General features: G+C 38.2%; 2 protein-coding genes and 1 pseudogene across 2 annotated transcripts; 2 read left to right on the forward strand and 1 right to left on the reverse strand.

Annotated features, from left to right (window-relative positions):
- The first annotated feature begins 156 nt into the window (after positions 1-156).
- On the forward strand, positions 157-4072 carry LOC137946303 (pentatricopeptide repeat-containing protein At2g02750). The gene is made up of 2 exons (XM_068792543.1): positions 157-2500; positions 3562-4072. The coding sequence occupies exon 1, from the start codon at positions 565-567 to the stop codon at positions 2422-2424; it is 1860 nt and encodes a 619-aa protein (XP_068648644.1). The 5' UTR covers positions 157-564; the 3' UTR covers positions 2425-2500; positions 3562-4072.
- Positions 2559-5060, reverse strand: LOC137946894 (SNF1-related protein kinase regulatory subunit gamma-1-like; annotated as a pseudogene).
- A 7903-nt stretch (positions 5061-12963) lies between these two features.
- Positions 12964-15554, forward strand: LOC137946986 (WRKY transcription factor 72A-like). Its single transcript, XM_068793280.1, has 4 exons — positions 12964-12999; positions 13754-14281; positions 14402-14515; positions 14646-15554. The coding sequence occupies exons 2-4, from the start codon at positions 13781-13783 to the stop codon at positions 15552-15554; spliced, it is 1524 nt and encodes a 507-aa protein (XP_068649381.1). The 5' UTR covers positions 12964-12999; positions 13754-13780.
- The last annotated feature ends 2230 nt before the right edge of the window (positions 15555-17784 follow it).

Here is a 17784-nt window from a genome sequence, read left to right on the forward strand (position 1 = left end):
CTACTGAAACTGTATATTATGTCGTCAGAAGTTCGGAATATAATTATCTAGCTCTAAAACCTCCGATTGTGAGTTTCCACAGTTCCAAATAATGAAGATCATAAATGGGATTTTCTTCCTCTCCGCAGCAACATACTCTGAGTAACGACGAAACCTGTATATCAATGTTCGTCGGACATTATACCAATCCTGCCAGACTTGTTGTCTAGCATTCCCCCGTAATTTTATTAGCGCAATCCATTAATTTCATTCTTAGTCTACTGCCCACGCTTTTGATTTCTCATTTGTCATTGAAATACGAGTAACAAGCAGCATCGATGAGTGGCGATCCTAAACTTTTGTGGAATCAGATCAGGTGCCAGGGGACGAGTTTAATCTTTGGCAAAACAACGAACTCCGTCATTGCGTGGGCAATCTTTTAAGACTGCTTTCTATGGGAACGTCATTCTTCAATGAAACGATTTATTCACATTTGGTGCTTCCAGGCTTTAGTTGATGGCAAACCAGAAACGGTTGGAGAAGTGAATGACTAATACGTGATGGTTGGGATTGATTGGCACGATAATGGTAGGTATTACCTCCATAAGAGAACTAGTCTCACAAGGATTATACAGAGAAGCTCTTTATTTATATGCTCGGCTACGTTCCTCCGGTTATCGTCCCAATTTCTTCACCTTTCCATCTCTCCTGAAAGCATGCGCCAAGCTACTATCATCCGCGGACGCTCGGAAGCTCCATACCCATGTCGTCAAAACTGGTTTTCTTTCTCAAGTCTACACGGGTACTGCTCTTACAGATGTCTACATGAAGCTCTATCTATTAGATGATGCCCTTAAAGTGTTCAGTGAAATTCCGAACAGAAGCTTAACTTCCTTAAATGCACTCATAGCCGGCTTTGCACAATTTGGTTCCTTTAGGCAGGCTTTACATGTTATTAGAGAACTTCAGCGGAGAGGACTACGACCCAACTCTGTAACTCTGGCTAGTGTTTTGCCTGCCTGTGGAAGTCCACAAGATGGTCTGATGCTCCATTGTTTTGCCATAAAAATGGGGAGCGACATGGATATCTATGTTGCTACTGCTATGGTGAGTATGTATTCGAGGTGCCAAGAAGTGGATTCGGCTTTGAGAGTTTTCGTGTTGATGCCTTATAAGAAGGTGGTGAGCTACAATGCTTTGATGTCTGGACTTCTGCGAAATGGCTTGCCTCTTATGGTCATTGATCTTTTCAAGGCAATGAGGGAGAGGTTAGTAGAAAGACCCAGTTCAGTCACCTGGCTTTCTCTTCTTTCAGCTTGCTCAGACCTTTCAGCATTGCAGTTCGGACGACAAATTCACAGTTTTCTGTTGAAGCATGAATTGGAGTTTGATGTTCAGCTTGGCTCGGCATTCGTAGATATGTACTCCAAGTGTGGTTCCCCTGCATTGGCTTATAAGTTTTTTGGAACAATGAGTGACAAGAACATAACTACATGGAACTCCATCATCTCTTGTATGTTTTTGCACAGCCAGGGAGATATTGCACTGAACCTTTTTGAACAAGTGGAATCAGAAGGTTTGGAGCCTGACACAGCCACCTGGAATACCATGATTAGTGGGTTTGCACGACTGGGAGATGGAATTGAAGCTTTTAATTTCTTCAACATGATGCAGTTAAAGGGCTCAGTGGAACCAACTTTAAAAACAGTCACAAGCATTTTGCCTGCTTGTTCAGCTCTGTCTGATCTTAAACATGGGAAAGAGGTTCACTGTTACACGATGAGAAGGGGCTACTACGATGATAATTTTCTTTTGACTGCAATCATTGACATGTATATGAAATGCGGGTGCCATTACAAGGCCCAACTTATTTTTGATCGAGTTAACAGAGAATCTAAAGATGTACCAATGTGGAACGCAATGATTGATGGGTATGGACGAAATGGGGAAAATGAATTAGCACTTGCAGTTTTCGATCAAATGCAGAAGGAAAGAGTTAAACCAAACTCGGCCACTTTCCTTTCCATCATTTCTGCTTGTGGAGGCAGTGGTCAGCTCGATAAAGCACAGGAGATGTTCAGGATGATGATTGGGGAGCATGGACTCAATTCCTCTACTGTGCATGTAAGTTGCATGGTTGATCTTTTAGGCCGGGCTGGAAGGCTTGGTGAAGCCCGAGAACTTAGCAGGCAGATCTCCAGCCCTTCGGCATCTATTTTTGCTTCCTTGCTTGGTTCTTGTAAAATTCATTCTGACATTGAACTTGGTGAAGAGATGACTCGAAGACTCTTTGAGTTAGATCCAGGAAGTGCAACTCCTTATGTGATTCTGGCGGCTATATATGCCCAAAATGGGATGTGGGCAGAGGCAGAGAGAGTGAGGCAGATCATGAAAGACAAGGGGCTTCAGAAAGTCTCTGGTTGTAGCTGGATAGCAGAAAGCTAAGTACAAAATAGTTTGAACACAAAATTTTCGTACTGACATCTTCCCTCGGGTACAGTCCTTGTGCAAAAGCCATTCTGTAAGTTTGTAACTCATACTTGAATTCATTTTCAGATTGCATAGTTTGAACCAGAGTTCTAAGCTGATAATGTCCAGTACTCGTCCAACATTTCTTTCATGGCAAAGCCAAAATATTTGTCAAAATGGTCAGGGGGGTCGTAGATAAAACATGAAATGACATCTTTGATTATCACAACCCCAATTACTGCAAATTCCCTCCCTACCACATAGATCCTGTGAATTCCCTTGAAAGCCAAAATTTGTGTCACACTCCCCAGCAGCGATTTGGGTTTGCATGTTGTTGGTGGGGTTACTTGGATTCTGCCACATTCTGGACTTGTTGTGACGTTTTCGTGAATTCCATTACAGTCAGCTGCCTGCAAAAGAATAAAATGGGAGACAACCTGGGGAACTAAAAGACTCACTTAAAGAGAACCTGACTATACCCTGGTGTTTGTAGATTTTTTTTTATTTTTTTTATTTTTTGAATATTGATCACAAACGCACACACTCCTCTTATCCCCTGGTGAGACTTGAACCTTTTATACTAGAAACCCATGTCCATTGAACCAAAGGCCCAAGTTACTGTTTGTGGATATTTGATATCAGGATTTTATAGTATCAGCTTCAGATGCAGAACTCAGAACTTCTCTTCAGGGATTAAATCCATAGGCACTATGCACTCTTTTGGAATATGACCATTTGCAACTGTTTCAACTAGTCTTCTTTTCATTTTTTTCATGTTAGACTACTTGGCATTTTCCTCCATTGCCAAACTTCTTGGTGCAAGCTTCATTCTTTCCAAGTGGAGTGCAGCCTAGAATAGGATTAGCAGAAATATAAATTCTTTGCAACTCTGAAGGGTTCCAGAATGGTCGGCTGGGTCCCATTCTTGGGACTCTTCACATGGACCTGTTCCAGAGGCATGGTATCTTTTTCAGCAAATCCCAACCCTCTATTGATGATCAGATCTAACTATTTTTTTTTTTTTTTTTTTGCATTTGACCACTAACATGTGCTTGATTTTTATTTTATTTTTTAAAATTTCATGTGCTTAATCTTTGGTATCTATTTTTCCAGGAAGAGAAAATAGACCGACTACTTTTAAAATACAGAAAGGTTGATGCCAAACGTTAAATGCGTTAAAATGCAGAAAGGTTGATACCAAGAGTTATGGTTAAATGCAGATGCCTGAAATTGGAGAAAAGATCAGGTTTGAGCAACAAGAATCTGATGTCTCTTATGCTTACATTCCCCAGAATTTTCCTTTTCTCGCCTTTCACAACTGGCAGTCTTCCAATTTTGTGGTGCTTCATGCTCTGAAGGCATTCAGGATTAGATCTGGGAGCGGACATTCCGGTATGCAATCAAACCAATCTCTTCCCATGCATTCTTGGAGGCACTTTTCACATTAGCTGATTGAGTAAAAAAAAATCCTAATGCAAGGCTTTTTTCCACTTGGATTACTGGGACATTCCTCATTCTGTATTTTGATAGCAACAACATCAGGCTGAGCATGAAACTATCGGTTGAAACTGGGATAAAAGGGTCCCACCTGTAGGCCTTCAAGAGTAATTGTACCTCAAATGAATAGACATCACAACAGAAAAAGAAAAAAGAAAAAGAAAGAAAGAAAATTTGAATATGGGATTGAACAATATGCTGATAATACGGGAAGATAAGTGGCTTGTTGCATATGGGTTTAGGTAGTTAATATAGAAAGTGGAATCAAATTCCTAAACAAAAATGATCTTACTATGGTTGACTTGAAAAGGATTTTTTAGTAGTCTTCTCCTAAATTATTGGCAGCATCTTTCCCAATTCCTCTACCTACAGCTACTCCCCCAGCTACCAGAGCACCAACAACTGCAATAGTTAGACCTGCAACTGCCAGGGGCCCTGTAGCCCCCAGTGCAAGAGCTCCTAGAGCACCGAGAGCCCCAGTTTCAATCACGTCTAAGCTTGGCCTCTTGAATTTCTCACTGGAGCAGCTAAAATGTTTTTTCTTAGGTAGAAATCTTACTGCATCTGCTACCGGTGTGTCTGCTGAGATTTCAACAACTGGGAACAGAGAAAGGAGAGAAAATAGATAATTATAAACACTAATCTTCTGCTACAAAGGAAGTTGTCTATATAAGCAAACTTCTATAAGCAACAAAATAGTAAGAACATGAAGGGTTGTAAGTCAATATCTGGAATGACCTTGCCCCCCGGGATATCTGGGAATCAAGAAACAGGAATTTTAGCAAATGCTGCTGTTAAAGATACTTGTAACTCGAGTGGCAACTTTTTCCGAGTCTGATTTGTCTCAAAGTAATCATCAAAGCGTGGTATTTTTAGTTCACTCTGACCTTTATGCTCCTCATCCTGTGTGTCGTATCATGGTCTGTTCTTCCTGAGAGCAAGAATTGTAAACACCCAAAGGAGAACAAAAAAACAGCACAGACCACTGGCTTCTTCAATAACAAGCAGACTGCAAAGAAAATGCCAGAAATAGCATCTACACTGAGAACTTCACACTTAATCAAATAATTTTTTGGAAGCTCCGAATATCTTTTTCTTGCATAAAGCTGTCTCATTCATTTGGCAGTTTCCATTTGGTACCCGGAATTATTTGGAAAAGCACTAAATGCCTCTACTTAGTATGAATCAAGGGAAATCTCCATGAACAAATTATCTCTAGAGTGAATAAATCATCCACGAACCTTAAACCTCTTAACGAAAACGTTGCTTTTTCATGGCAATAGAAGATCAACCTACTAACCTCAATCTCAGAAACATACACAACCCAAAAATTTCATTCACTAGTAAAGTTTGCAGTAGAAATTTAATTTATTATGAGAAAACTAGAGTCTCCTACGATGCACCATGACTGCTGGGTTAACAGATCAAGGCTCTGAGAAGTGGCTTTATCAAATTTTATGGCTAATTTTATGAGTGACTTGCACAACCATCAAAACAGAGTTATAAGTCAATCAACCACAACACCAAGAATTTCTAATATTAAAGTTTACTACTCTACTCCCAAGGAGTCCTTGCCCTAGGACCCAATTAATTGAATTATGATCAACAACTCTTAGGTACAAGTACCTAGAACCTGATTAAGAGATTTTACAACTCTCAATCAGATTATACATATTTTGCAAGGGTGACTTGCTTAACTATTCAAAGTACATATAAACCTCTTGAAAGACAGATTTAAGAATTAAGAATCAAATTGACTACACCAATCCTATGGTGAATCTACCATCAATTTTCAGCAGCACTTATGATATGAGTTTCAAAGAACAAGGCTTTTGAATGGTCTAGACAAGCTGGTTATATAGAAGGATTTTAAAAATATGGTCAAATGATATTAAAAATCAAGTCCAAAACGATTGAAGCATTAAGAAACCACTCTTCCACAATTTAGAACGCAAGCATGCAAAACAAACCTAAAAGTCAATGAACATAAATACTTAAACTTTCAGTAACAAACCTGGAGTAAAGTACTTTTGCTTGGCTCATAAACGCACTAGCACTTTGAAAAATCACTTGGGAGCACTTGGGAGTTTTGAATTTTGTTTAAGCAAGTATATATGAACTTTGTGTCAGATTTCATATATATAGCATGAATTCCAACATTAAAAAAACTACTTGTTAGAACAGATAAGGTTGATTTTGGTATTTTAAAAAAATAAGTAAAAATGTGCTCTAAACAATTCTAAATTGTAATCAACTAATTATATTTTTTTTGTTGAATATGTTGGTAGGATACTTATAAAATGTAGAGACCTATGACCCTTTAAATCCACCTCTGAAATGGTTTAGTTCTAAAGATCAATTGTATGGTTGAATCTTTCTTTGAGCACTCGAATCCTTCTATAGCTTTTGTTTAGGGGTTGACTCCATCTCTTTCTTTTTTCTTTCAAAACAGGGTCTACTCCTCAAAGGGCTCGACTCCTTCAGTTTTCATGATGTTGGGGTTGACTAAAATTTTTAATCCAAAACTTATTGTCTTTTGGTGTTGACTCTATCTCTCCTTTTTACTCGCTCTAAGGAGTCATTTGAGTGTGCTAGACTTTTTCAATTTCCATAGTGTCAAGGTCGACTCCATTTTTTATCCAAAACATATTGTAACTGGTTGTTCACTCCATCTTCCCTTTTTACTTGCTATATGGGCACGACTCCATCTAAGTGTGCTAGACTCCTTTGGTAGGTTCAGCTTAAGTCTTGACTCCATTTTTTACTTGAGACCTTACTATACGTTGGATTCGACTCCGTTTGTAGTTGTATGTGGCTCATGGGCTCGATTCCACCATTATGGAGTCATTCCATATCTGAAAATAGCGCTCATATATTTTTAGTTAACAACTTAGTTTGTTATTATCAAAATATAGGTAATTAGAGGTGCCATAATCATCAACTCCCAAAAAAAGATTTTAGGTTTATTAGTTAGAAAAGATATTTCCTAACTTGGCTAGTCATTTTGGGATAAACATTGGACCCAAGTTCACAAAATATCAGAGCAAGTGATCTTACTTAAGCTTCCACCCAAACTATCCATGTGTAGAAACCACAAAAGAGAGTGTACACGTGAAAGAAGGGTTAAAAAATTGTCTGACATAGATTAATGAGTACAAAGATTTTTGGTTTATTAGTTGAAAAATAACTTTCTAACTTGGCTAACCATTTTGAAATGGACCTCAGATCCAATTTCTTATTAAAATATTCCACCTCATCTTAAACCTAGGGTGAATTACATAGGCATGCAGTATTAATTTCTCTGAATTTGGGGTTATGTTTCTATTGGGCAAACAACCTTACCTTCATGTTTCTCTTGTATACCCTTTAAAGCTGGTTTGTGTCAAGTGAACAAATGAACAACCCTAGCAAATATTGTTGCCTCGGTGCAACAATGTATCGAAAGTGTTGAGGGTTAAAGCCGACTTCAACTAATTCAACTGCAACAATGCAAGAACATAAATAATTCATTTGAATTTTATTTTCAAAGGTTCAGTAGTTAGGTTGGGTCCTCATGTTAATTGTTGAATTAATAGGTCCATCCATATGTTCTAACTTCATAAAATTCACACTAATGAGATGAAATAGAATAGTCACTAGTCTAGGTTCTACCTGAATTGGTTAGATTGAATATGTTGGTGGAGTTAGCAAGTTTTAGAAGGGATATCTAGTAATATTGGGACAATGGGATTAGGATTAGGTTTAAATACTGCTTTATTTGAGATTTGGCAAGAATATTTAAGTATGAACTTTCACTTGCCCTTTTTTTTTCTGGGATTAATGAAAATTTAGTTCGTGACACTAGTAAGATTAAAATACACTATTAATAACTAATCCCGGGCCATCGTCCCAGAATGGGAATAAACTGCATTTCTCTCTTGCTCTAATCTCTCTCCTTGCTTCTTTTATCTAATGACAGGCTCCTGTTATCTTATCCTTCATTACTTTCCCTTGAAACTACAGCTTACGTCTCGTTACTTTGATAAAGAATTGAAGCCCATCCTTTCAGAAATTTCAACACGAGATGATGACACCAGTAGACAGACAATGAACGGAGGAATTTTTTGTCAAAGCTGGCGGTGGTGTCGTCTGGTCATCCTACTGTATAAAGAACTCATCTTCTACGTGCATGCAGCATCCAAAACAGGCCCGGTGAAGGGCTGAGGGCCCCTCGAGCACACCAAGGGCCGTCACAAGTGTACCTTGATTGTACGGCTCTTTCTTCTCAAATTGCATAATTTCTTCTCGTTGTTAGACTAATAATACTCTCCTATATATGAAAACTGAAACAAGTGAGGAAGAAGACTCTTGGGCTCTTGCTTGTTTATTTCCAAAACAGGAGCATATTCATCGGAACTTTTTTTTAATTCAGGATGACTTTTGGAAAGGTAGATTATACAAAGAATGAGAAAATGATGTATACGCCCCATGTTAGTCTCATATTGGATCTGGATTCTGAAAGATTATAGAACGGGTTGTCTTCTATTTTGTATAAAAAAAAAAAAAATCAGAGGAATTTTGACTTGTTCATTTTCTGAGTGATCTGATCCATCACCCATCAAGCTAATTTTGTTTGCAATCTCAAGGCAATATCTAACTTGTTGACTCTGACATTATTAGATTATGAACTTTGCAAAAGTGTCGTAATGACAGCTTAAACTTGTATTATATATGTGGAGAGATCAAAACCATTCTTCGACTGGATCAAGGATTCATAGGCAAAACCTGTTGTTAGTGTACTTCAGTTAGGATGATAAGCTTTCATAAAAATGATCCTTAATTAGAGTTAATGACAAGATGATTAAACATTAGTATCTGGATACAACTTGTAGATTATGAGAATCAATCAAATCCCCTGGTATTTGTTTCAGTAGGGACTTGATTAATATGTCAGATCAATCTAACCCCAACCTTTCATCAGAAAGCAAATGCAAATCTTACTTGAAGTAGTTTATAATGCGTAAACAAGTAGTAGAAATTGACATCTCTTCTTTTAATACTCAATTCAATGCCTGATCAAAGGCATTGACTCAGTTGAATTGAATAGCAACAATTGGGACTTAACCTAGCAGAAAATAACCAAAGTATCAAGTGTTCCCACTTATTATTTAAAACAACACACTAACAAACCTTAACAACCTCCACATAAACGATTAGAAGAAAGGGTATATGCCTCGGAGGAGGCTCAAAACGCCTTTCCATGATGAAAATTTTAAGGATGAATACTGGTTGATTAGTAAGCTTTCTAGGCTTTTGTTTAAGCATGCAGAAGTCCTTTGCATCTTTTATATTGAGACTAAGGAGACTTTTAGTGGCACTTATCTTCCTAATTGGTTTGTTAGATAAGCTACCGTTGCCCAGATGATACCGATAGCAGTGAAAAGAAAATCAAGTCTGCAGTTTTTTTTAAAAATATCAATTGTTGGTTGTGATCAAGAGCATGTGTTAAAAAATATATTTTTTGGATAAATAATGAAGAGGCAGTCTTCTTTGTAGGTTTTAATTGTAAAGACTTGTATTTAAAATTTGACTAAGCTTCAAAATACAGCTTTTTAAAGGAGCCAGTTTTAAACAATTTGCCCTGGCATCAGCGTATTAGATTACATGAAAATCTCCTCTCCAAGTTGATCATTTGGGAAAAACTTTGCAACCTCAGCTTCACATCATCTACTAAAAATATATGTAAGGTCGACGCTTACCCGCTGACTGTTTCTATTTTTTCTTTTCTTTCTTCCTCTCCTACTCCTATCGCAAATGTTAGAAAAGTTTCTCAACAACTTGATACTCTCACTTGAACATCTGATGACTTCATTCACATCTACCAGATGAGGAAAAAGACGACCTATTTCACATTTGTTTGGTGGAATCAACCGACCCTTTGAACACTAATCATCATATATTACCGGGCGTTTTAATTTCCTTTTCATAGTCTTCTATCTTCTTTTCTTTGTGTTTAATTTTCTTGTTTTTGTTTTCCGGGCATCTGTAACTGGGTTGGAATGAAGACTTTCTGGGTTTAACAAAGACTGGAAGAAGTGAAGAAGTCCACGTTAAAAACTCGTATCGATGGCAGTTCTGTAGAGTTTGAAGCGAGGAAATATTAGAACTGGGTGGAAATGGTATTCTCTGTATTCTGTTCAGTGTTAATTCTCCCTTACGGAAATTAGATCGAGTACGCATGCATGAAGGATATCATTCCTGCGAGAACATCAACAACGTTTGCATGGTGATAGGCGGATTGAATCAAGGCTTTTTAAAGCAGAAGTCAATCTTATCCAGAGGAAAAAGAAATACCGTGAGGGAAACGTTGGGCCGCCGTCTAGTCGTAATATGAATACCACCAGTAAACGTCGTCCCAGTTCATCTGCGACTTTTGATTCTTTCATAGTTTTGAACAGTTTTTCCGTCTGTTGCCTACGATAATCCTCCTTTAAACACCTCCCAACTCAACTCTTAATTTCTTTCTCCATGAAAACTACAACCTTCATCATCAACTAAACCGCTTTTTCCGTCCTGAGAAAATGTGGGTAACCTCTGGAAAATTTAACCACCATGTGGGGATGCCAGAATTCTTTTCTCTGCGATATTTAGCCCACAAAAGGGGGTTCTTGAGCGAGTAATTACTAAACAAAGGCCGGTTTCGTCGGCTGAGAAAGTTAAATAGCTGGACCAGGGAAAAAAACAAAAGACGGGAATCTAAGCAATCTTCAATCCACACTAGGAATCAATCTCTCGTAGATCTTTCAATTTTCAATTTCTAGTTTCAACGCGTCAGCCTACAAGCGTTAAACAAGTAGAGGAAGAAGCCCACTTTGTTGACCGAATCCAACCGCCGGTGGTCGTCGGCGGGACTGAGAACTGGTCTTTCGTAGAGCTCCATACGTTAATGGCAGCCCCACCTCGACCCTTTTGTCTCCATACGGCGACAGATCTGGCCCCAGTTGCTGCACCAGACGAAACGTCAAAAAACAGGGCCCGGAGAAGGAGGCCATCTTGTAGGAAGGGACCCATATCTGGCAGCTCATGCATGCTGGGCAACGTGGAAGTAAATGTGATTGATCGATACATGTACCCAAAACATGAGTTTAATCCATGGTACCGCCCAATTCCATTAACTAACCGGAGCAGACAAAGTTGAGATCCCAACGTAAGAAACACATTAAATAACATTGTAAGCACGTATGAATCATATCCCGAGTTTCAGTTAGTTTAATGGATTAAAATCTCAGAGAGGTCGATGAGGGGGCGGGAGAGATTGAGACAGAGGAAGAAGGAGACAGGGAAGAAGCCATATTCTAAGATGGAGAAACATTGACCCATGGATTATAATAATTTGACATGCGTAGGCCTTGTTGACACTAGTAAAATAGATTAATACATTAATTAATGGGGACAAGTCGTTGTATTGGGAGCTGGAAATGAGTAGGATCATGATCTCATCAACTCGGATTAAAAACTTTTCATGGCTTCTGTTGGTTTGAAGAAAATGATATCCTGCTCAAACTCTCATTTAAGTAAGTAAGTTTTTAAATATAAAAAAATGTATTTTATTCTACGATTGAACTGTTTTCTTTTTTCCTTGAACATATGGATTCTTTTTTTCCGTTTTCAATGGGGAATTTCTATCAAACGCAGAGAGCTGTATTTATTTGAACATTGATGAAAGGAGAAATGACGACCAGCAAGATTTTTATGGTGCTCGACGGAAATGATCATTTGTTAGTTCTTTTGTTTTTTCCAGTAAGATCAATCAAACAACTCAAATCTCACTGGATCGGAGTAGGAGAGAGAGAAAAAGAGGAGAAAGAACTGATTTCCTGCCGATAACAGCGTAAATTATAACCAAGGAACAGCTGGTTGTTTATGAATAACTTCCACGGTGAAAACTCTACCTCCGTCACTTTTTTCAGTTTATTGCGAAACGAATGACCGTTCTTCATACAGTTACAGAAGAATAAATTAACTACATCACAGCCACCGGAGATTGATTCGCAGGTTTGTTTTCCATACGAAGGGAAGGGCAGTATTAATGGTCTTATTTGACCGGAGGCTGAGAGGAGCCAAGTGGGCCACTGGCGACCGGAATCTGACAGGAGGTCTGGTCTGACCGGGACGGGTTGGCATGTGACGTCGCGTTGATAAAGAAGGTTCAGAGTTGAAAGAGTATCAGAAAGAAAGCGAGGAGTGCGGCTTAAAGCTAGGGTTATAAGGAAAAGAAAAACCCCATGTCGTCCCGTTGAATTCTCCCTTTTCTTTTGCTTCTTCTGCTGCCCTTCACAGTTGACATTATTATCTTATGCGTTTCAGATAAGCACTTGCGTTTGAACTTATTTTTAACAAGTCAAAAATGGGAGGCTCCATCTATAATAAGACGACCCCTGCTACCGGCGTGTCGATACAAGAAAGAACAAGCGAAGGACAGATCTTAATTGGTCATGGATGTGATTGTAAAAAGACCTCTCATAGGTGCGCCTTATGGCGATAAAGTAGACAAGAAGGTCCGTCTTTGTGGTGACGATGAAGATGGTGGAGGAGATACACAAAAGGTGGAGCTCTCTCTTTCTCTTCTATTTCTTTTCTTCTCTAATTTCCTGTTTCTCTTCGGAGGATATCTGTTGCGTTCTGCGTCCCTAAGGAAGAATATGTAATGGAATTTTTATTGCTGAAGGTAATTGATTCTGAATTTCCGGGGTATTTCAGTTCAGACGAGTGACCGGTTCTGCGTCGTATAGAGTCCTAGATATACAGATTTATATGTTCAATCTTATGTTAAAGTTCTCAAGTTCATCTCTGATTTTGAGGTTGTTACTCGCTAGTTTGCTGTAGTTTAGATGGATATACAGCTCCTCCTCCTTGTTCTTCTGTAGACAACCTTGAACAACTTAATTACTCGTCAAATATTTTCTGAATAAGAATCTGCTGTTTCTGAAGGCTGGAAGCAGAAGGTCATCACCCGATCAAAGTGGCTCGAAACCGGCTTCGCCGAACCAGAAAGATTCGGCTCTCAGCAAAGAGGTAAAACTCCCATATACATATTACAGCATGAAACATCAATGTATCAGATAACTGGAGATAGTATATGAGTTCAGTAAGATCAGATCCCCGTTTTCTTATAATCATTCTAACAGCTACGTCTTCGCGCATTATGGCTTGTGGAAAATCATTGTATAAAGGTCAACTGAAAAACTGATCATGCATAAATGAGAAGCTCCATATTTAATGACTCAACTACCTGAAACGCCTCGTATTGGTAACTTAAGAAAATGTTTCTTCTCGAGTTCGTAATCAAATATGTTTCGACAGCTTTCTAATGTTTTGAAAGCTTTTTTGTGGCAAATCGTTTTTAACAGTGTTGATTATAAGATGAATGACCCTTTCACGATCGAATTGTCTTGAGATAGAAGCTATTTTACAAAATTGAATATTGGTGTTCGGTTCGATGCGTCACTAATTTTCCCATTTTTATTGTTTACCTTTTTGTGGTCAGATTTCTGCTGTGATGGTGAGTGGTAAACTCTCAACTGTGGATGCGAATTCAAGATCGTCTCCTTCAAAGGGGAAGGACTTCGGCGTATCGAATAGCGTATGTTCAGTGTTGTTTTCTTACTAAGAGTATCTGTGATTAACCAATTGATTTTGATATATCTTGATTTCATATGTGAAAACAATGCAATAATCAACCTTCTGAAGGTCAACTAATCATAAGATGAATAACTGCTGAAATTTTCGGCAATATGGTGATGTCTTACAAATGGGTTTTGTTATACAGGATCAGCTTGAATCTGCTAAAGCCGAAATGGGGGAGGTGATGGAAGAAAACGAAAGATTAAAGATGACCTTGGCACGAATAGTGAAGGATTATCAGTCCCTTCAAATGCAATTCTACGACACCGTAAAGCAAGAACAGGCTAAAAAATCAACAGAAAGTGCTTCAAATGATCGGGATATAGAAGAACCAGAGCTAGTTTCTCTAAGCCTTGGAACAACTGCGAGTGGATCCAAGAAAGAAGACAAGGGGGGAAATTCCAGCAAAACTAAAGAGGATGAACAACTGAAAGAAGCCCTAACTCTTGGACTAGACTGCAAATTTGAAAAGTCGAATACCGGTCCTGCTGATGCTCCTTCGAATCGGAGCCCTGAAAACAGCTTGGAGGAAGCTAAGGATGAAGAGAAGGGCGAGCCATGGCCACCCAGTAAGATCCTCAAGACGTTGAGAAATGAAGATGATGAAGTATCACAGCAGGCCCAGGCCAAGAAGGCTAGGGTTTCAGTGAGGGCAAGATGCGACGCCCCAACGGTCAGTCACTGTGGATCACTTTTTTCTCTATATTCTGCATTTAACTCCTTGAACAACCCTGCTCGATCCGTTCTTTATGTTGATTACTAAACAATCATTTGCTCATTTTCTAAATTTCAGATGAATGATGGATGTCAATGGAGGAAATATGGACAGAAGATCGCAAAAGGGAATCCATGCCCAAGAGCGTACTATAGATGTACAGTTGCATCAGGATGCCCAGTAAGGAAGCAGGTACTCATTCGTCACTGTCTTCATTTCTTCCGTTCATCATCTGTAAACTATTCAGAAGCATCAATACATACAAGCAGTCGACCGCCAGCATTTGTTTATTTACAGTGGGATACGTTTTCTGAAAATACAGGTCCAGAGATGTGCTGAAGACATGTCCATATTGATCACAACCTATGAAGGGACTCACAGTCATCCACTTCCAATTTCAGCCACTGCCATGGCTTCCACCACTTCTGCTGCAGCTTGTATGTTGATGTCTGGTTCCTCAATTTCTCGGCAAACAATGGGTGGTGTTCCATCGATATCAACAACTTCTGCGGATCTCCACGGCCTCAACTTCAATCTCTCAGATAGTTTAAGATCAAGGCCTTTCTACCTGTCCAGCCCTTCAATCTCTTCTTCACCTTCATACCCGACAATCACCCTAGACCTTACTGCACCTCCAACTTCGTCCGCATCCTCCCAGTTCAACAGATTCTCTTCGAACTTCCCATCCACCCCCAGATTTTCCTCAACAAGCTTCAACTTCTCAACATCCGAATCCAGCACCCTGCCACTATTATGGGGCAGCAGTGCAAGTGGCTACCCAAGCTACGGAGCTCAGCCATACAATAAATCCTCAGTAGGGTCTTTCAATCTGGGCACACAACCTCAAGAAAACTTGTACCAGTCTTACTTACAGAAGAGCAGCTCAACAGGGCCTCCTCAGCAATCGCTAACGGAGACGATTTCTGCAGCCACGAAGGCGATAACTTCAGACCCGAATTTCAGGTCGGCACTGGCAGCGGCAATCACATCTATTGTGGGAAATGGTGGAGTTAATGGAAACAACAGCGCAGGGGAGAGTTTTGGATTTCAGGCTGCTACGCCCTACTCAACTCCTCCCAACGTGAATAGCTGTGCACCGAGCTACTTGAATAGATCATCTTCTTCTTCAAATCCACAACAAGGGAATTTCATGTTTCTACCACCCGCACTGCCGTTTTCCTCCAAGAGTGCCTCGGCTTCTCCGGTCGACAACAGAGATCATATCAGTTGACGCAAAATATACAGGGGGACGGAAGGACTGATCATTGGGTGGGGAGCTTTGTGAATAATGCTGGGATCATGGGGGTGAGAGATGAGGCGCTTAATATTAACTCCACTGTGTGAAGCGTGGAGGAACAAAATTTGTTTTACGTAGCTAATTGACATTCAGTGTACGTGCAAAATCATTGATTTGTTCTTGCAAAATCATGGTTTTTGCTTCTCAACTTACTTGTTATTTTCATTTTTTTTTATAAATATTATTTTTTGGAAAAATTAGTAATTTGTTTGAGTAAATCAGTGATATTTAAGATAAGTCAAGCATTGTTTTTAGTATACAACAGTTTTCATTATTTTTCATCTTTGAGAGTGTCTTTCATCATTAAAAGAATTATTACAATGAAATTAAATTTTTAATGATAATTTTTTTTATAGTTACAATTTTTGTGTCATAAAATCAATGTTGTAAAACTCAACATGGTCATGTTCAATTGGGAGTTATTGGTGACTTGGTCTGGTTGAGGGGGGTACAACCTCCTCTTCTACATTGGGAGGGGAAGCACATCCCCCTTGATCCTTTCTCTCGTCATCGTGCAGTCAAGTTCAAGTTGTAGAAATTATGCTCGAGTGAAAATCAAATTAACTTGTGTACATGCTCAAGATCAAACTTAAACACAATTTTAATGGTTCAAGCTAAGCACGAGCTAACCATAGTTTAAACTCGGCTTGGTTTGACTCGTTGCCACCCTTATTGCTTCTCCTCTCTTCTCTAGGTCTCTGTCTCCTAAAGAGGAGAAAATAACCTCTTTGATGAACCTACAAATGAAGTATCCCCAAATGACATTTTTTTTGTATTAAGAGAAAATAAATATTAATATAATAATTATACCTTATAATATTACAAAGTTTCATACATACTCTTATAAATGGTTGACATAATAGAAAACACACTTTTAGTATGGGTCCATACATTTGTGGACACACCTAATAAAATCGTTTACAAATGGGCTAGCTCATATGGGTCTAGGACTCAAATATGTTGAAATGAAATGATGACACAACACTACAATAAGTCATTGGTAGTTGCCACATATTCAAGTGGGTTGTTGGAACATGAAAATATAAAAAAAAAATCTATAATTACTAGTAAAGAATTTGGTGAAGACAAAATTGAAATTTCGCATTGCTGGAACAAATCTGACAAACTTAAATTGCATCTAATAGAACTAAAATTGAATCTAGTGAAGCTAAATTGAGAATACCACAATTTGGAATATATGTCACAGTTCAATACCTCAGTTTCGAATTACAAAATTTTGCCTCCATCAAATTCACTTTGGGTCTATAATCTTATCTGTGGCCTGTTGTGTAACTTTTAATTGATTTTACAATCTATTACATCTATTTTATTTTAAAACTTATGGTATAAAAATAAATTATAGTAATATTATATACAAAATATAGTAGGTGGAAAGTTTGGCTGAAGAGGGCATCTTTTGCTTGTCTTTCCATATGTCAATCTTCTCTTCTTCTTTTCGTAGGTTTACTTTCATTTATCTCATTTTCCTACATCCTCTTTTTCTTCTTCTCCTCTTTTGTAAGCCACTGCAATGCAAATGGATCGAAGATGCTAGAGACTATCAGGTTAAATTCCTCCTCTTCTCTATTATTTTTCATATATCTCATTTTCTCTATTCCGTTGTCGCACAATTTTTATTTGAATCTCATTACTCCTCTTCCTTTTGCTTCCAAAATTTTCTCTCTAATTAGCATTTGCTTTGGATAACTTCTCTTTCATTATCATTGGCCATACTAAATTCTTATGTTGAGAACTCTATCGTTGTAACTACTCGTTTTCAATTATTACGTTATTACTTAAAAACAAAAAATATCATCTGTAATTGACCTAAAAAATTATTTTTCCCTGTCTATTTACTTATTTGAATTTCCTTAGAACGGCTTAAATGAATTAGATAGTCTTATACTATATTTTAAGTTTTTTATTATACTGCATTTTGGGGGGAAAAAAAGGATTTTGTTAATTACTTTAGAGAGCTCCTCTTTCATTTTCATTGCTTATTCCAAAATCATGTTGAGAATTCCTTTTTTATTATAATTGTTTGTTCTAAATTCTTACGTAATTACTTGAAAATAAAATTTTCATTTTTGTAAAATCATTCCCCCCTTTATGTATGCTCTCTTGTCTTTTCTTTTTTACTAATTATGTTTTTGTTTATATATTC

The sequence above is a fragment of the Aristolochia californica genome, unplaced genomic scaffold (genome assembly GCF_029961685.1).
Source record: "Aristolochia californica isolate CCGP_79_NKW_82.1479 unplaced genomic scaffold, dmAriCali1.0.hap1 SCAF_12, whole genome shotgun sequence".
Taxonomy (NCBI): domain Eukaryota; kingdom Viridiplantae; phylum Streptophyta; class Magnoliopsida; order Piperales; family Aristolochiaceae; genus Aristolochia; species Aristolochia californica.

Coding starts and splice junctions, on each gene's coding strand:
- LOC137946986 (XM_068793280.1), top strand. CDS start 13,781: ATGGGGGAGGTGATGGAAGAAAACGAAAGATTAAAGATGACCTTGGCA. Junction 14,282..14,401: donor CAAGATGCGACGCCCCAACG/GTCAGTCACTGT, acceptor TCTAAATTTCAG/ATGAATGATGGATGTCAATG. Junction 14,516..14,645: donor GATGCCCAGTAAGGAAGCAG/GTACTCATTCGT, acceptor CTGAAAATACAG/GTCCAGAGATGTGCTGAAGA.
- LOC137946303 (XM_068792543.1), top strand. CDS start 565: ATGGTAGGTATTACCTCCATAAGAGAACTAGTCTCACAAGGATTATAC.